The 21,178-nt window shown below is 31.9% G+C and overlaps 1 protein-coding gene across 7 annotated transcripts in view; it reads left to right on the top strand.

The window, feature by feature from the left end:
• Positions 1–21,178, top strand: part of TRIQK (triple QxxK/R motif containing) — a 69,656-nt gene that overhangs the window by 35,116 nt on the left and 13,362 nt on the right. For 4 of the 7 annotated variants that reach the window (XM_005563689.4, XM_005563683.4, XM_074000045.1 and 1 more), the window contains one exon: positions 8,822–8,903. In XM_005563689.4, coding sequence (XP_005563746.1) covers positions 8,843–8,903 — 61 coding nt within the window. In that variant the 5' untranslated portion in view covers positions 8,822–8,842. The remainder of the gene's footprint in view (positions 1–8,821; positions 8,904–21,178) is intronic. The other 3 variants (XM_005563691.4, XM_005563684.4, XM_074000044.1) reach the window with 1 other exon arrangement.

Here is a 21,178-nt window from a genome sequence, read left to right as displayed (position 1 = left end):
GCTGGTAGTTAACTTTGTAGGAACTGCCAATTTTATAAAGAAGTTGTACCAGAAATTTTAGTTGCTCCACATTCTCTTCATTATTTTGTATATGAATTATTTTTTATTTGAACCATTCTAGTAGATATGTAGTAGTATCTCAGTTCTAATTTTAATTTGCACTTTGCTAATTACTACTGGTGTTAAGAACTTTTTCATGTGCTTGTCATTTGTATATCTTATTTGCTGAAGTTTCTGGTTCCTGTTCAAGTTTTTGACCCCTCTTTAAATTATTAGGTTGTATACCTTATATTATTAAATTTTAAATGCTTTCTGGATGCAAATTATTTTGTCAGATACATGCATTATGAATACTATCTATCCGTAATAACCTATTTTCTTACTGGTGTCTTTTGATAAGCAAATATTAATTTTGATGTAATCCAGTTCATTCTTTTTTTCTCTTTTATGATACATCCTACTACGTTTTCTTCAATAAATATTTGCCTCTACAAAGTCATGAATATAATATTTTCCCTAGTAACTTTGTTGTCTTAGCTACTTTGTTCAGTTGTATGATCTATCTTCAATTAATTTTTGTGTATAATATGAGATGGGGTTAAATATTTTTGGTTGTTTTGTTTTTCATAAGGAAATATATTTGTTCTAGCACTATTTCCTAATACTGTGTTTTAGTTCCCTAGTTTGGCTGAAAGATGAGTCCCATCAACTAAGATTTCTTTCCTGGAACATGACTTTTAAGGTTTACACAGATAAGTGTCCTGTACTTAGTATTCGTATAAATTTTCATATCAATGTTGGCAAGTGATCAGGATTTTAGCAATCATCTTTTCACATATTTCAGTTTTTAGATACTTTACCTGCAGCTGTAAAGGAAATTAGTTTGTCAAAGTGTAGGTGAACTGGGCACTTCTATCTCTGAAAACTTTAGAATAACAACTGTTTAACTCCAGTTTTATACAGTAAGAATTTGTTCCTCATTGTAATAACTTGTCTCAATGATAATATAATACTATTAATATGAGTAATACATAAAATTAATTGAAATAATTAATATGACTGATAATATTAAAATGATTAATATTACTTATAAAATTGCATTTTAATGTTATAATTGTGTATACCTTGTCCACTTCACACTTGATAGTCTTTCAAATGATCTTTTTTTTTTTTTCATTTCCTTAAGTGTGGAGAACTGTCTTTGAAGATCTGAATCATGAATGATGCCTCTTAGGCAAGATCTGAATGATTACTCAGAGATGACTCTTGTGTGCAATATGAAAATATATAGGTTCCACAAGTGGGGATGTATTGAAAGGACATTTAAAGCAAATTGCAGAACATAGTAAATTCCTGGAAACGTGAATGAGCTTGTCAAAGTCATGGAACTAAAAGCTGAATTTCATAGTGCACTGGAACATAAGAAAGGAACAAATGACAAATTCAGATCATTAATGGTTCTTTATACTAAGGATTTTTGCTTTAGGAAATGTGTCATCATTTCAATGACTTAAGTATGTTAAGTGAAGAAACAACTTTAAATTTGTAATACTCTGGAAACGGTTAATGTGCAATAAGATCAGGGACAAATATATTCTGTGTTTGTTATATCTTCAGCATCTAGCATGGGGTTGTATTTTCATGATTGGTTCTCAACTTTGATCCAGCCATAACCAAATACCTCTTCTGTCTCACTACAGCTTCATGTTTAACGAAGAGTTTTCTTAGGTAAATGTATTTCTTTTAGCCTTAAAAACTAAGATAATTATTTTTTCTGTGGTCATGGGTTGAACTTTTTTTTTAATAACCTGTGTTTTGATATGTATTTAAATGTCACAGTCTGGATTTAATGCTTTTTCTGGAATCAGAGACATATGTGAAGGTTTCAGATTTCTTATTTCTTTACTTGTTCTCTCTGGATTTCATAAAAAAGGTATAAATGAGCAATAAAATAACTTGGTCGGAAGGTGATTGAATATAATACTACCTTTGTTTTTAAAGGTCACGTATTAATGCTTAAAAATACTGTTGGCAAAATTGCTCTGGAAAATTCAGGTTAAGAAAGCATACTAAAAACAAAAATGCTATGTGTAATCTTAAAAGTCCTAATGAGTGTAAAGTTTAATTAGATAAAAATTAACTGAATTATTTTAATATCCAATTTAGGTATTAAATAAAATTAGCATTTTTCTTCTTTAAATATGTGTTATCAAGTCTCAAGAATGTCGGAAACTTCTGTGATGATTTCATCTGAAATAATTCCTACAGCAAAATTCATAAATAATAAATATTATCTTATTAATCCATATTTTAGTTTAGCTGGGTCTCAGAGCAAGTTAGTTCCTCAGGGAATGCAGTGTTCTTTACAAAAGAAGGTGATGAGACATAATCTCCAAGGAATTAAATTGTGAAAACAATCTTGGTATTGTACATGCTAATATAAATCTGTTATTCCCTTTCCACATCTATCACAACACATTTTAAATTGTGGCTGATCTTGTATGCAAATAGCTGTCTTATTAGAAATTGCGGCTGTATGTGTTAATGTCTCCCTGGATTTCTTGGGAGTTTGCTATCTAACCATCAAAGCAATAGAAATGAATGATGATTACCGCAAGGCTTTGAAGAACAAAGAAAAGTCAGAACATTTTAAAGGTTCTACATGTCTGAGTCATTGACAGTTTGCACCATACAGATGAATAGGTGTCTCTCTAGGTCATTTAAAATAGCCTCAGTGTGTTTATTAGTAAGGCAAAATGCTTTCTTTTTTTGTGTATGTTTCTTGCAACTAATAAAATGTAAATAATTTGTGTAAGAATATGTTCTATGAGCATGTTTTGTTTTATCATTTGGTAAAACGTCATTTTACTTACTGAACAGAATATAATAATTTCAAAGACAATTAGAAAGTTTAAATTTTGATTAAATATTACCAAACCACTAAAAATAACTAAGAATAAAAATTTTAAACCAGTTTTTCTCTAATGTATCTTGGTTGAAATTCTTTTGAAGGCTTTTATGTTCAGTGATTATTATACATATAAAATGTCTGTTCATAGAGCATAGACTCCTCTAAAAATTTAGATTCTTTAGATTTTTCCCTGGTATAATTTTTAATGTAGCATATATTAACATATAAGTAAAATTCAGCTACTTTGGTGAAAATATATTTTTGATAAACCTCTTACTTTTTTACTTACTGTTGGTAGTGAATGAATAAAGTGTTATCTCTGCTGGGATGTTGGTTTAAATGACCAGAAAGGAATCGGAGGAAGCACAATGAGTAACCATTTTGGTAGATAGCCTTAGTGATTTGCTTAAAAAAAATAATTAAGCATAGTGTGTAAAGGCAAAGAACAAAACTCAATTGAAAAGGGAATAATATATTGAGTGTTTACTCATTTAATCCAACTTCTCTCCTAAAATGGAGTGGTATCTTCCCTACCCACACAAAATTAAGACTAAAATAACTTGATTCCTATTTATAATTAATAAATGCAAAATACTATGCAAATATGATTGCTATATGAATAAATTATAATATATCTATTGACAATTTTTATGGTGCTTGTCTTCACAGAATTATTTTTAATGGTTTGAATGATAAGAACTAAGACTATAGAATTAGGTGCCGTCTTGTTTTTATTGCTAGAATTTTAAAATGTTTTCTTAGATGTAATAACTACATGGTTTATTAGAGATGAAAATTTAACTTATTTGACTTTGTCATAATTTGAATATTCCTAGATATTGCAATAATACCATAAATATGAAGATTATTATGATTAGAAAAATAAGTTTTTAGCTGAACTTATAATTTTATTACATATGAATAAAAATTATTACATTGGAGATGCCTCTCACTGTATTGGGTGGGATCATTGTTAACTGTCTGTGTGACAATATATATAGATAAACAATACAATTTTGTCTGAACAGATTTCAAATGCATTTAGTGTTTTAGAACCTTGATAAACTCTTTAGAAAAATTACAGTTTGATAATTGCATCAGTTTATATGGAAACATCTATACTTGTTTGTTTTAGTTTCAGTGATGACAACTATTGTAACAAATAGATGCAAAAAATGTATAGTACTGCAAATGCTGCCCATTTATTTTTTGTTATCACAGCAGTATGAAAGAGAAAAACAAGTTAGTTGGATAGCTCTCCTCCATGCAGTCATTCATGATCCAGGCTGTCATCATCGTCACATCGTGTTCAGAGTTACCCTGGAGGTCATCTCCATTTCATCCAGATAAATGAGTATGCAAGGAAAGTTTTTATAAGTCAGTTCTAGAAGCAGCAAACATTAACTTACTCACATTCTGTTGGCTGAAAATAAGTGATGTGCCCACAACTAACATCAAAGGAGGCCGGGACATTAGTCAAGTGTACCCAGAGGGAAAAAAAGAACATGTATTTTAGTGAGTAGCCAACAGTTTTTGTAATAATTTATCTTTCTGGCATGGAAATAGCTATGCACATTTATTTTTTTCTGTCTCCTCAATAGAGAGAACCTAAACATCTAGCATTTATTGCATCTAGCTCCAAGCCAAGGATCTCAAGCTAACACATAGGCCATCTCTCTCAATTTGCCTGTGACATTTTCCTACTCCTCCCCAGCATCACAGAACCCCTAAGAAATAATGATCAAGCAGTGGATAACTGCTTTATACCTGCAATAATCATCCCCATTTATAAAGGGAAGAATGGAAAACAGCCACAGGAGTCATTGGTCCATTGTGATGATGAAACCTGCTGCTCACGAGACCACTGAGAAGATCCATTGTATTGAAGTAAAAGTTTCAGCTTATGGTCTTTTTGTCCATTCTTCATGGCTCTTCCCTCTGGATGGTTCTTCCTTTCTAGTCATGTGTGAAGTAGATGTTACAAACTCTATAGAGTTTGGCTTCCTTGAGTACTGCCGTATACTGGTTTAAATGTAGAGGCCTCAAAGTTGGCTTTCATTCAAAGACATTTTTAGATTATGTTTCTGGTTTCTTTGTAAATATAGTTCCCTCACATTTTAGTAACCTTCTTACCATTTCTACTCAGTTGCATGTGCCAGTAAACACTGTGCAATTTCTTTCCTAGACCTAATTCTCATGTCCACTTTCTGTGCTTCAGAACTCCTAGGCTTCTCTTTTTCTACTCAATAGTGTCTACTTTGAAGTAGTCTGAAATAATAGGCTCAGGTGAGACAGTAAAAACCCCTAATCTGCTATTTGTCTCTCTCTCTCTTTTCTTTTTTATAAGCTGATATGTTTTAATGGGTCTTTGTTCTTCAAAGCCTATTTTCATTTTTTTTTCCTGTTGGTTCTCAGAAGAATGTGGCTTTTCCAACATTTTTAGCCCCAAATTACTGGATTTTCTATTCTCTCTATTTTTGCTTGTGACATGACCAGTTCTTGTCTGACTTCATCTTCATCTTGTAATGCCGTACTAGAAGGAATGAGGAACAACTTCCAGGCACCAGTTTGAAGAATACTTATGACTGTAACATTCATATTCTGTAAATAATGACATATTATAATTGAGGCTAGGAAGTATAGTCTGTGCTAGGAAGAAAAGGAGGATATGAGTGATCAGGTTGTACTCTCTGCTGCAATATTTAAATTCAATAAAAATCATAAAACTTACAGAGCAGAAATAAATTTTAATTCTGACAAAAATACAAAAAAAAAAAACCCCAACAAAACAAAAAGTTGTTTTTTTGAAAAGATGAGTAGAATTAACAAACCTTTGCTTGCCCGAGGAAGAAAAGGAGAAAACTCAAATAAAATGGGAAACAAAAAGAAACATTACAACTGATACCACAGAAATGCAAAAGATCATTAGCGACTACTATGAACAACTATATACCAACAAATTGCAAAATCTAGAAGAAAAGAATACATTCCTTGGCATATAAAACCTACCAAAATAAAACATGACAGGACAGAATAGTTGAACAGACCAATAATGAATCATGAGTTTGAAGCAGTAATAAAACATCTTCCATCAGTGAAAAGCCCAGGACCTGATAGATTCATTGCTGACTTCTACCAAACAGTTAAAGAAGAACTAATGTTGTTTCTACTGAAACTATTCCAAAAAATTGAAGAGGAGGGAATACTTCCAAACTCATTTTACAAGGCTGGCATTACTCTGATACCAAACCAGACAAGAATACAATTTGAAAAAGGGGAATACTACAAGGTAATATCCCTGATGGACATAGATGTAAAAATCTCAACAAAATACTAGAAACCAAATTCAGCAACATGTTAAAAAGATAATGCATTATGATCAAGTGAGACCACCCCAGTGATGCAGGGATGGTTCAACATTCACATATCAATAAACATGATGTATCACAACAACAGAATTAAGAATAAACACCATATGATCATTTCAGTAGATGCTGAAAAAGTATTCAATGAAATTTAACATTCCTTCATGATAAAATTAATATTTTAAAAATTTCTCTACTACCCAAAGTGATCTACCGATTTAATGCAATCTCTATCAAAATACCAATGACATTCTCCACAAAAATCCTAAAGAACAATCCTAAAATTCACATGGAACCATGGAAGATCTCCAATAGCTAAAGCATTTCTGAGCAAAAAGAACAAAGCCAGAGCATCACACTATCTGATTTCAAATTATACTACAAATTTATAGTAATGAAACAATTGGGTACTGGCCTAAAAACAGACACATAGACCAATGGAACAGAACCGAGAACCCAGAACTAAATTAACACACTTAGAGTCTACTCATTTTTTGTAAGAGTATGAAGAAGTTACAATGGGGGAAAGGAGGATTGTCTCTTTAATAAATTATCCTGGGAAAACTGGATATCTATATGCAGAAGAATGAAAGTAGATTCTCTAACTTTCATCATATACAAAAATCAACTCAGATGGATTAAAGACTTAAATGTAAGACATAAAACTATGAAACAACTAGAAAAAAACATTGAGAAAATACTTCAGGACATTGGTCTGGCAAAAATTTGGGGGGTAAGATCTGAAAAGCCCAGACAACAAAATAAAAAGTAGACACATAGGATTACATCAAGCTAGAAAGCTTCACAGCAAAGAAAACAATCGATAAAGTGAAGAGACAGCTTGCAAAATGTGAGAAAGTTTTTGTAAAATATTCATCGGACAAAGGATTAATACCCAAAATATATAACAAGCTCAAACAACTCAATGGCAAAACACAATTCAATTAAAAATGGGCAAAAGATCTGAATAGACATTTCTCAAAAGAAGATACAAATGGCCAACAAGTGTATGAAAAACATTCTCAACATCACTAATCATTAGGGAAATCCAAATTGAAAGCACAGAGAGATATCATCTCATCCTAGTTACGTGGCTACTATCAGAAAGACAAAAAATAACAAGTGTTGGTGGGGATGTGAAGAAAAAAGGGAATGGTCATACACTGTGGGTGAAGATGTAAATTGGTACACCATTATAGAAAACAATATGGAGGTTCCTCAATAAACTAAAATAAACTACCATATGATCCAGGTATCTTACTCCTGAGTATATATCCAAAAGAAAGGAAATCAGTATGTGGAAGACATATCTGAACTCTCACGTTTATTGCAGCATTATTCACAATAACTAAGATATGGAAGCAACCTTGGCATCCATCAATAGATGAATGGATAGCAAAAATGTGGTCTCTATACACAATGGAATAGTATTCAGCCATAAAAATGAAACTCTGCCATTTGCAGCAACATGGATGGAACTGAGGAGGTCATTATTTTAAGAGAAATAAGCCACGCACAGAAAGACAAATATTGGGTGTTCTCACTCATTTGTGAGAGCTGAAAAAGTAGATCTCATGGAGGTAGACAGTAGAATAGTGGCTACCAGAGGCAGGGATGGGAAGTGGGTAGAAGGGTAGAGAAGTTGGTTAAGGGATACAAAAATACAGTTAGATAGAAGGAATAATTTCTAGTATTCAGTAGGACAGTAGGAAAATTATGATTAACAATAATTTATTATATATTTCTGAATACCTAGAATAGAAGATTTGTTTTGCTCCCAACACAAAAGAACATGTAAATGAGGTGATGGATATCCCAATTTTTCTGAATTGGTAATTACTCATTGTATACAGGTATCAAAATATTACGTATATCCCCCCAAAATATGTACAACTATTGTATATCAATAAAAACATGTTGAAGATTAAATCGAACAGTGCATATAATGTAATAAGCATGAAAATGTTAAGAAATGATAGTAGTTTTTATTGTTTACATTAAGAGGGGCAGAACTAGAACTGAAATTCATTTACTTTGGTTGTATATGTCATGCTTTTAAAAATAAAATACAAAATACTTGAGATTCAAACTTTAGCCTTAGTTTTAATGTAACATAGTAAGTATATATATCCAAAATATATATACTTGGAAATAAACATGTTGCCAAAAGCATGCCAAAATCCCCAACCTATCTAAGTAAATGCTACATGATTTTCATATTTACAGATATGTTATCTAACAATGTGGTTTAATTGAGCACTGATAGTACTTGATAAGATGAATGTTACCAAAAACAAACGATTGAGAAATTTAATTGCCAGCAATTGTATCGTTGATGATTTATATAAAAGAATTTTATTTTCTTTATGAATATTTAAAGGAAATAAGTCAAAGGTATTTGTACCCATTGCTTTAAAAATGAATTTTATAGAATAAACTTTTTAAGAATTTTTTAATAAAATAAATTTATTTATAAAATAAATTTTATAGAATTTTATAGATACTATTTTTCAAAAAAATTTCATTATAATTATTTTCTTTTCAGCAGGCATTTTGGAGATCAAAGATGGGTAGAAAAGATGCTTCTACTATAAAACTTCCTGTTGATCAGTACAGAAAACAAATTGGTAAGCAATGAATTATCTTTGATACACTCCTATGAATTAAGATAAAAACACAATTATGCATATTAAGAAAATACATTTTCTCTAATACATATGATACACAGAAATATATGAGTGAAGAAGGACTTTATAGAGTTTTATGGAAGCAAAATTAAATGCAGTCCTGCTTGCCAGTAAAGATATGAACTTCATGTATTTATGATTTTTCAGTGCTCTTATAATTTTAATTTAATAAAACAAAAAATAAATATTCTTTAGGCTGAATGCTTTTATATAATTAGCATTTTTGATTTTATAGTCCATTAAATCATTCCTTTGTATATATATTATAACTTTTAATTCTGTTGACTCTTATTGGCAATAATTTGATAACTTCAAAATTCTGTAAAATGTGCTAAATAAGGTAGAACAAATGTCCTTTTATATGGAAACCTGAATTCAGAAAAAAAGAAAGAGAATTCTCCAGAGGTCATATGTGAAAGAAGGATGAAGGAAGACTGGAAATAAGGATTTGTAGATGGAACTGAGACTCCCAAATATACTTGGACCCTCAAAGAGATACTACCTTAGTAGAATGGTGGACTAGTAAAGCTCACTTAGCACAGGAAGATCACAGGAAGCTTACCTATTTTAAATTAGGCTCTAGGTGCAGGATTTTCTTTTCAAGGATACATGGAGTATTTCTAAAAAATTACCTTCCTGCATACTAAGTCACAAAGAAAGTATCCAAGTTATAAAGAATCAATATCCTATAACTCATTTTTTAATCAAATGTAGTAAATTAGAAATTAGTTAGAAGCAAAAAGGTAACTTCCCCTTCTTCACCCAACCCTCTCCTTTAGTGCACTTTTTTTCCATCTCTACCATTGCTTCGGAAATACAAAATAAATAAATAAAAATAACTCTTCTAAATAACTAAAGGATAAACAAAGAAGTTACAATCGAAGTCAGAAAATAGAGATAATTGGTATCAAAATATAGTATATATCTATTTCATAAATAAGACATAAAAAGTATACTCCATAAAGAAAAATATATTTCTGAAGAACAAAAGACATGCAAACAAATAAAAAATATTTGGAATACATATAGCCAATTAAGAATTTTTATAGCACATATTTAAGGTGTACAACATGACCTTTTGCTGTATACACACACATACACATACACATACATACACATACACACACACAGTAGATGATTACTACAGTCAAACCAATTAAAATATGCATCATCTCACATAGTACCTTTTCTGTGTGTGGTGAGTCCTAAAATCTACTCTCAGCAATTATCAGTGTACAATACAATATTATTAACTGTAGTTTTCATGTGATATATCAGATCTATAGTTTATGCATCCTACATAATTGCAACTTTATACCCTTGACCTATATCTCTGCTTTTCCCCTTCCCTCAAACTCTGGTAACCACTATTCCACTTTCTTTTTCTAGATATTTGACATCTGTTTTTTAAGATTGAAAAGATAAGAGAGATCATGCAGTAATTTTCTTTCTTTGTCTGGCCTACTTCACTTATGAAGTTTCTGTTTAGAGTTCTTTTTGTTTTATATTAATATTGGTAAAATACCTTTATTTTGTTAAGTATTCTGGTATTTTTCTTACGCCTTAATTTTAATCTATAAATTAATGATATAATTGATTTTTAAATATAGCTGGAGAATCTTTGTTTTCAAGCAAGCAAATTTCATTCTATATAATTTAATATGAATGAAAAATATTGATATATTTTCACTTTTTTATTTATATTTTTCATTTGTAGTGATTTTTCCTTTGCTAATCTCCACTCTAACCTTTTTTCTTGAAACTTTTTGACTGTGTTTTCTTTTTCACTCTTTAAATTTTCAACATTTTCCATTCCTTTTTTTCTTTTCTTTCCCTTTTTTGGGAAAGGGAGAGGAGAGTCTAAAGTTTTCATAGTTGACTTAATAAAGTATATTAAAATCCTTATTTAACCTAGACAATAAGGATTTTTAAACTTCTAAATGTGATTACTTTCTCCTATCTTTCACATATGATTTTTTTATTACACTTACTAGAATTTAAATATTCTTGAAGACAGAAGCTCCATCTGATTTTTTTTGGCATCTCTAATGATGTTCAGAGAAGGTACTTAATAAATATTTAAATAATCAATAAAGCAACTGTCCTAATTCTTAGTTGATTACAATTTTATATGCCCTTTGTTTAACCTAAACTGTTTACATTAATTTAAGTATTTTATCATTTTTCTTGAAATAGTAAGCAGTATGTTTAACTAAATTGAATATTTACTGGAATATGTTGTTCAATTTCTCTTAATTTTGCATTTTAGATTCCTGTTATTCTTTTTGTTGTTTGTCTTTCTTTTACTTCTCTACATCCCCATGGGTACCTTGCATATAACCACTTCTTAAATGTTTGTGGACATTTTGTGTACTAATTGCAAACTCAAGATTGATATTATTTGTAACATCTTCTATTTAACTATAATTCCCCTCCATGTATAACTTGTTGCTTGGTTAGCATTTTTAATATGAATTTTCTTGGAAATTAATTTATATTTTATGAGCAACTTGGTTTATCTTTAGCAGCTCTAAGCTTAGTGCTTGTTTCTTAGTACTTAATGTGGTGTTAAATGATGATATGTTTTCTGTAATGGTAATGTATGACAAGCTGTTATGTCCAAGCATTGAAAAATTATCATTGGTTTGAACTGTTTCTATAACGAAATTAAAATGAAAATTTTGCACAAGATTTTTATTTTCAATGATGAATTTACCAGCCTGCTCTCTATATTCTGGATATCTCCAAATGATTTTGAGAAAAGTTTTACTTTTTGCGTTGGTTTGCTTTTGTAGATAATACTTGCTTTTTTTCTTTAAGAAAATTGTCATCCTTTGCATGATTTATGAAATGTAAAGGTACATTATGCTGATGGTAATCTACTGGATTATTTCTGGCTTTGTAGTTATTTTCATTTTATCAATTGGATTGGTTAATGTTTTACTTAGTTATTTTCCTGTGAGCATTTGTAATTTTATTCATCTTGAAGGTATTAAAATGCAGGCCATTTGTTTACTGACATAATTACTAAAGTTTTTAAAGAAGATTCCATACAAAAGACTATTGACTTCCAGTTTTGTAATGAGTCTTCTTTAGATATTTGTAGTTTGCAATACAGTAACTAAAAATTGTGTTCATATGGCAGTTGCAAATTTACTTTATATAACAAATTGTATTACTTTTATATGTAATTTAGGTAATACAAGAAAAGTAAGATTCCAAGTAGTGTATTGCTTTTTGACGAAGGGAGGAGGGATTTGAAACACTTGATGAGATTTTTTCTAAAAATGTTGAAGGAAATATAAAAGTCTTCATTGCTGATTACCAAATATTATTTGCCAGTATTTTTGGCATGCTGTAAATAACTCATCTTCCAATAATTCATTTGAGTAATTAAATTTAGATTGCAAATTTTTCTTTTCAAATATTTTGACTCTTATCTCTCCGCTTTTCTATTGTATCTTAATTGGTGTGGTCTACATAAATGGACAATAAATTATATATCTTTGTTATAGAGATCAGACAGTGAATAGAACTTGGTATTCATCCCAGACAGAATTATGATTGAATGTATTTGCAAGATTAAAGCACTGAATTTACTTTTTTCTAATTAAAGGCAATTAAAGATTTCTAGACACAAATAAAAGACAATGAATTGAGGAATAAGTGCAGGAGCAAGTCCATTTGCAGGTGAAAAGATGTGCCTTTGAAGCAGAACCAGCTGTATTTTCATTGAAAGAATAACAGTTTAGGAAGCTTTTCTGCATGTGCTTGCTTGATAGCATAATGTACTCATAAGCAGCTTATGCAGTATTCAGAAATAACAGTGCATTAATTTTTAAAGCAGCAAAGGCAGAGGAAGAGCAGTACTGCCACATGATGATAATGAGTGTGGCTAGTGTAAAGTCGACTGTTGACAAAGAAACAAACAGTGAGCTTCTAGAAAATGAACATTTATAACACAATAACCAGATATTCACGTGATAATGAGCTTGAGCAGCAATATCAACAAAGGGCAAAGATATAGTCTTGTTTCTGGGCAAGGGTAAGGAATTGAACAGCAAAAAGCCAAAAGCAGTAAAGTAATCTATTTTTTTTTTTTTTAATTAAACTAAGGACGCTCCCATGAAAAACCATGTCATAGTTAAAATGATTGCTTTAAATATGAAATAATGTCTGGCATAGATAACTTTTTAGAACATATGAATGACTGTATCCATCCCTAAAATAGTATAATATGAGGAATGGTAAATGATAACTATAAGGTATTTAAACAGTTATTATTTTTATTAAATATGTTTTTATATCTATCAATATTAATATATGTTTTCGTAGATCTCTTTGTATGCACTTAAATATGTGTGTGTGTGTGTGTTTTTTACAGGGACAGCACTAATGCCAGAGTTAAACATGTTTTATTCTTAGTGAATATATAAGCAAAGGAACTTTTAACACAGATGATATTTACTAATTAGAAATTATAACTTAAAATGGCTTTTAAAGTATTTTGTTTAAACTGCTGACACTACAGATTGTCTGCATAGTATATGCAAGTAAAAATTGTGAATTTCTGTGCTACCATCTTTGCTATCAAAAACTCCAGAAATAATTTGAAAATTCTTTTATATTAATGTTTATTTTTTAATGACGACTTTCCTTTTAGTTAATACTCATAATCCCTGTTTAAGACTTGAAGCAGGAAATTCTGTTGATTATGTACCTTGAGTTTTCAAGTATATATTTTTAAACCATATTTAACAGGAGGACACAGAGAAGCACTAGTTTGGTTTGTTAAATTTGCTTGAATTGGTGGCTATACACACGTTGTTAAGTGAATGTTAGTCTTATGTAATTGGAAGAAACCATTCACAAAGGTAATCTTTTAGGGCCTGAGAACGATGTTTAAAATGATCCCAGGCTGAAGTATCTATTCCACTTTCGTCTTAGTTTTATAGGATGTGAGCCACAGATGGAAATAGCCATGATTCCAGAGAAAAACAAGAAATAGAAATGATGGTAGAAAGAGAAAGTCCTTCAGTGTCAAAATTTCAACTTATGTCAATCCCTACACAAATTTTCCTTTTCCCTTGTCTTTTGGAATCAATCAATCTCAATCTCTTTCTCTCCCATTTTCAAGTTATTTCAAGATGGATTTCTGTCATTTACAATGAAAATAATTCTGAAAATGATCTAAGAATGTCTCCAGCATCCTCCACAGCTACCCAAACATACATCCCAAACAAGCTTGAGCTGCTGTTCACTAAGTCTAGGATTTTTTTTGCTGCTGTTGTTCTTTTTGAGGCGGAGTCTCGCTCTGTCTCCCAGGCTGGAGTGCAGTGGCGCCATCTCGGCACCCGCCACCACGCTCGGCTAATTCTTTTTTTTTTTTTAATTTTTAGTAGAGATGGGGTTTCACCGTGTTAGTAGTCTTCCTTTTATTATGTTGTGATTTGGCCTAAAGGAAGAGGAAGAAGTGTTTTTAAAATTTTGATAATGGAGACTTTACAGGGGAATTGGTTGTATGGGGAAGATGAGTGTTACATTCTAGGAGCAAGCAAAGAAATACAGGTTCAGGCTATCATTCTCAATTCTCTAGTTGGTCATAATAGTTGTAACTCATGACTTCCCTTCAGTATTCATTTTAGATATTCTTAGTTTGAATCTCAGTTCAAGAATCTTAGTTTGCTGAGGGTCTTTGCCTTTAAAAATTTTTAAATGGTATTAAATTTTATGATTGGTTGAAGTCATACTTGAGTTGTCCCAGGAATTTCCTTACCTCTTCCCATATTCCTTTTGGCATGTGCTATGTATTAACAAACCATTTCAACGGATCTTGATAATCAGCACAAATTACCTCAGCCAACACTATGATTGCGCATTTTACTAGTTTGCGCACAGGTATGTAGAATTCAGACTGCCTAGGTGGCTGGCTCAGCTTTCAATTCAGGAGAACTAGCATTGTATCTTTTCTTAGGTTACCTCTGTTTCCAGATAAACTGAACAAAATACACTACTCAAACTTTGGCCACTGGGACAATTTCCCTTTTTTGTTGTCCTTTGGGTCCATCTTCAATGATTGCTCTAATACCATAGCAGTCTATTTCTAGCTGGTGTGAGAATATGATAAAGGTCTATCTACAAACATTTTTAATGTTAAAATTGTGTACCTAATCTTGTAGTTTATTGAACTAGATAACCTCCAGTTCATGACTGGTAGCTCAGGCCAGATGATTCCTGAGTCTCATGACAAGGTAGTCAGTTCTCCATCCTTTTGGTAGCAATCCAGGAGTTGTTTCTTAGCAGCTGCTACTTGCCGAAGGGGGTATGGCACTGTTCCAAAAGCCTGGAGACTGACACTTTTCTTTTATTCAGACCTGCTGAAGGGTAGCTTCTGTGTCTCAGTTAGCTAACAGTACTTCAGATTCCACTGATTCTACTATGTCATAGACTCCAAGAGATAGAGTATCTGTCACAGCAATCTACTGGAGAGCCTTTTATTGTTCCATGCTCTACTCAACTCTAGGAGCTTTTCAGGTCCCCTACATAGATAAAATAGGTACTATAGGTTTAAAAAACAAGAACATGAACAACCATGTATCCATCATCCAAGTTAAACATTGAAAATACACCAATAGCTGAGAAGCCTTTTATGTACTCCATCATAATTGCAATGCCCTCCATCTTTCCGAGAGATAACCACAATATTAATTTTGTATTAATTATATTTAAGTACTTGCCACTTAAATTTGTGCCAGAAATCTATCACTTAGTTTTGTCAGTTTATATAGATGATCTTTATATAAATGAAATCATGTTGTGTATATTGTTACAAAATTTGCTTTTACTGAATATCATGTTTTAGAGTTTTATTCTTGTTGATGGCTGTTGATATAGTTCATTCATTTTCTATGCTTTATGGCATTCCATTGTTTCTATATACTGGTATTTTTCTTCCAGTCTCCGGGTTTTGGACAGTTATTGATTATTCTTGGTTTTTTTTCTATGAATGCTGTTATGAACAATGCTTCTATGAATATTTTTAGACATGTCTGTTCATCGGTTTACAAGTTTCCCTGCAACATATACCTAGTAGAAGAGTGTTGTATCATAAGTATGGATGTGTGACATAATCAAGTAATGTGAGTGTTGTTTTTGTTTTTTTAAGAAGTTGAGCCTATGCACCGTGCTTGCTGGTGATGGTAATGGTAAATAGGGTGTGGCAAGTTAATCTTTAATTCTGGGAGACAATTCCAACATGCAGACCTCCATAAATTAGATTTAGGTAGCAAACCTCTTTTAAAAGAATGTTTATTATTGTCTCTCTTATGTATATATCTGAATGAGGTGTCTCAGACACCTTCCAAGGCTTCTCCAAGACTTACATCATATCATTGTCATTGTGATATACTGTGTGGTTGTGAAGCAGTTAAAATCTCTGTGAATCATGTTTTTAACACTGAGATGTGGAGTTTACCTACTTCTGCAGTAGGACTGTAAGTATACTGCTGTCCTTTCCAGTAAGGACAGACAGCCTCTTGCAGTATCTGTGATCAGGTCTGAGAAAAATGCATTGGCTTGGTTAGTTAATTAACTAGTTACATGTGCTAGGGACTTTGTCATTCTGGTACACTAAGAAAATTCTACTATAATTTTAAATTTTCAGTAGTACTCAGTTGGTTTCCATGATATAATGAATCACAGTGAGGAAATAAACAGGCAAGTGAAAATAATCAGTGTGACTGCATATATAAAGTTTTTCATCATATAGTCAACCTCTGAAATTTCCCCAGGAGTATACATTTCCTTTTCTTTTTTAGTAAAGAAAGGGAGTAATAGTTCTACCTCACACTCACTAACAAAATAGCTGTTAGATCACATATTGGGGAGCCAAGCTGGAGATCCTATTTCCATTATCATTTGAGCCCATGTATTCAAAAATTGGGAAATGAACACAGGGTCTGTTCTGGATCACTGAGTCTGCCATTAGGAATTTATTTTTTTAAGTAAACTGATCTGTTAAACTCCTTCTGGGAATTAGTGGTCTTTGGATCTTTGCACTTTGATATTTCCAATATTGAAATTGTTTCTATCATCTACCCACATGACTTCTTTCGTAACTCCATTCGAGTATAAGATCAAATGAAATCTTATTAAGGAGTACTTCTTTGACTGCCATATCTAAAACAATACATATCTTGCTATCATTGTCTTCCCGTTGACAAGTGTATTCCTTTTAGTGCTTTTTATCACCTGATAAATTGAACAATTTTTGTTTGTTTATTATTTGTCTTTTACACAAGGGTTGGATTAACAGGCACTTGACCTGTTTCATTTACACATTAGTTATCAACCTGAATGTAATACTCATTTCTGTGCTTTGTTTTGGTCACACACTATTGGGAAAAAATTATTGATAGAAATAAATAGTTAAGTATGATAGGTATCTTATTATAGATCAAGCAATTTCAGGATACTCTTCAATTAAACTGATCACAACATGAGAAGAGCAATAGGAAATTTTATTCTGCAACAGAATCACAGGCACATAGAGCCTGCAGTTTTTATTATTAATATAAAATGTCAGCAACCAGGGTATAATAATCCTCCTAACTATGCATGTACCTTTCACTTTTTATAGCAAAACTATTAGGCTATAATAAGAATATGCATCAAGCAGAGACACCAATATCTTGCCTGGCATTTAATTATCAAAAACACCTATGCTACAATAGTATATTCACTTATATAATTCTTTATATGTAGACATTTAAGTGCTTGAATTATTTAAAAAAATCTACTGTCTGGATAAAACTTCCATAACAATGACAAATGTTGAAGCTGCTCTTAAATGAGCACAGCAAAGTCAAATGATATAAATAATAATTAGGAAAACCAACACTAAAAATGAATGCACTTCTTATTTCCATTACATTAAAATGTGAAATGTATTGGATTACTAAAGTTTTTAAAATGTTAAAATTTTGAACATAATTTAGAATATATTTAAAAATAGGAAATTGAATAAAAATTGATTTGAGTTAGTCTGGAAAGTTAGGTATATATTTTATAATTTCTAGGGCAACCATTAAAACATTGATCCAGAGTCAAAATCACAATACATAATTTAAATGGAATGCTAAAAAGTGTTCAAGTAATCCAGAAAGAAGGAAAATGAAAGAGCAACAAAATCAAGGGAACAAAGAAAAACAAACAATAAAATGTTAGACCTTAATGAAAACATATCAATAGTTTTATTAAATGTGAACACCTAAATACACTAATTGAAGGACAGATTTTCACACTGAAATTGTATAAAATTACTTACATATAGGCTGTATATAAGAAATTAGCCTCATGAGCAAAATGGCTGAACAGAATCCTCTAGTGATCATTCCCCCCCAGGAAGACCAAACTGAACAACTATCCATACAAAAAAGCACCTTCATAAGAAGCAAAAAACAGGTGAACCGGTACCTGGCTTTAACATCATATTAAGGAAAGAGGCACTGAAGAGAATTTGAAAGACAATCTTGAGTCACCTACACCACCCCTTTCCCATACTTCACCATTGGCCATGTGGTGTTGAGAGAGAATCTGTGCATTTGCAGGAGGGAGAGTGCAGTGATTGTGGGAATTTGCATTGGAACTCAGTGCTGCCCTGTCACAGTGGAAAGCCACACAGGGAAGAACTTAGCTAGTGCCCACAGAGGGAGCATTTAGACTAGTCCTAGCCAGAGGCAAGTCTTCTATCCTGGTGGTACGAACCTGAGTTTTAGCAAGCCCCATCACCATGGACTAAAAGTCTCTGGGATCCTAGATAAATGTGAAAGGCAGTCTAGGCCACAAGGACTGCAATTCCTTGGCAAGTCCTCGTGTTGTGCTGGACTCAGAACCAGTGGACTTGGGGCACATGTCATCAGAGATGAAAAAGGAGGCATCACAAGTGATATTTCAGAGAAAAAAAAAAGTAGAAGCTACTTTGGGTAACTGAATGCCAATAAATTAGTTAACCTAGAGGAAACGGATAAATTCCTAGACTCATACAACTCACTAAGATTGAACCATGAAGAAATCCAAAACCTGAATAGAACAATAACAAGTAATGAGATCAAAGCCATAATACATCTTTCAACAAGGAAAAGCCCAGAACCCGATGGCTTCATTGCTGGATTCTACCAAACATTTGAAGAGGAAATAATACCAATCCTACTCAAACTTCCAAACAATAGAGGAGAAAGGAATGCTTTCAAACTGATTTTACAAGGCCAGTATTACTGTAATACCAAAAGCAGACAAGAACACATTTAAAAAAGAAAACTACAGGCCAGTATCCCTGATGAACATTGATGCAAAAATCCTCAACCAAATTTTGGTAAACCAAAGTCCAACAACACATTAAAATATTATTCACCATGAGCAAGTGGGATTTATCCCAGGGGTGCAAGGATGATTGAACATACACAAATCAAACAATGTGATACATCATATCAACAGAATGAAGGACAAAAACTGTATAAACATTTCATTAATGGTGAAAAAGCATTTGATAAGAATTTAACATCTCTTCATGATAAAAAACCCCTCAAAAAAACTGGGTATAGAAAGAACATACCTCAACATAATAAAAACTGTATATGATAGACCCACAGCTAGTATCATACGAATGGGGATGATAAAACTGAAAGCCCTTTCTCTAAGATCTGGAACAAGACAAGACTGCTCACTTTCCACTACTGTTATTCAACGTAGTACTGGAAGTCATAAATAGAGCAATCAGATAAAAGAAAGAAATAAAGGACATCCAAAATGGAAAGGAAGAAATCAAATTACCCTTGTTTGCATATGATATGGTCTTCTATTTGGAAAAAACAAAAGACTTTATGAGAAACTATTAAAACTAATAAGCAATTTAAGTATAGTTGCAAGAGTTGATTTTTGTACAAAATCAACATACAAAAATCAGCAGGATTTCCATATGCCAACAGCAAAGAGTCCGAAAAAAAAAAATCGAGAAAGTAATCCCATTTGCAATAACTGCAAATAAAACAAAATACCTAGGAATAAACTTAAGCAAAGAAGCTAAATATTTCTATAATGAAAGCTATAAAACTATGATAAAAATTTGAAGAGAACACACACAAAAAAAAGGAAAAATATTCCATGTTCTTTTATTGGAAAAATCAGTATTGCTAAATTGTTTATATTACCCAAAGCAAACTACAAATTCAATGCAATCTCTATCAAAATGCCAATGAAATTCTTTACAGAAATGGAAAAAGTAATCCTAACATTTATATTAAACCAAAAAAGCCTCAGAATTGCCTAAGTCATCCTGAGCAAAAAGAACAAATCTGGAAGAATCATACTAACTGACTCCAGATTATACTGCGGAACTGTAGCAACCAAAACAGCATACTACTCTCATAAAACCAGACACATACACCAATGAAACAGAATAGAGAACCCAGAAACAAATCATTTCATCACAGTGAGCTCATTTTTGAAAAGGTACTAGGAACATATATTAAGGAATGAACAGTCCTTTCAAACAATGGTGCTGTGGAAACTGGATATCTATATTCAGAACACAGAAACTAGAACTCTATCTTTTACCATATACAAAAATCAAATCAAAATGGATTAAAGACTGAAACCTCAAACTATGAAACTAGTAAAGGAAAACTCTCCAGGAAATTGGACTGGGTAAAGATTTCTTGAATCGTAGTTCACAAGCACAGACAACCAAACCAAAAATGGAGAAGTGGGATTACATCACATTAAAAAGCTTCTGCACAGCAAAGGAAACTGCCAATAAAGTGAAAGGGACAACCCACAGAATGGGAGAAAGTATTTGCAAACTATCTAACGAAGGATTAATAACTGGCATACTTAAGGAGCTCAAACAACCCAATAGGACAAAGTTTAATAATCTGAGTTTTGAATGAGCAAAAGATCTGAATAGGCATTTCTCAAAAGGAGCATACAAATTGCAAACAGGTATATGAAAAGGTTCTCAAAATCGTTAATCATCAGAGAAATGCAAATCAAAAATACAATGAAATATCATCTCACCCCAGTTAAAATGGCTTTTATCCAAAAGGTGCAAGAACGAATGCTGGTGAGAAAGTGGAGGAAAGGAAAACCTCATACACTGTTGGTGGGAATGTAAATTAGTGCAAGCACTATGGAAAACAGTTTGGAGGTTCCCCAAAAAC

Source organism: Macaca fascicularis, chromosome 8, assembly GCF_037993035.2.
Source record: "Macaca fascicularis isolate 582-1 chromosome 8, T2T-MFA8v1.1".
NCBI lineage: Eukaryota > Metazoa > Chordata > Mammalia > Primates > Cercopithecidae > Macaca > Macaca fascicularis.
Note: the sequence above shows the minus strand (reverse complement) of the source record. Positions and strands in the feature narration are given on the sequence as shown.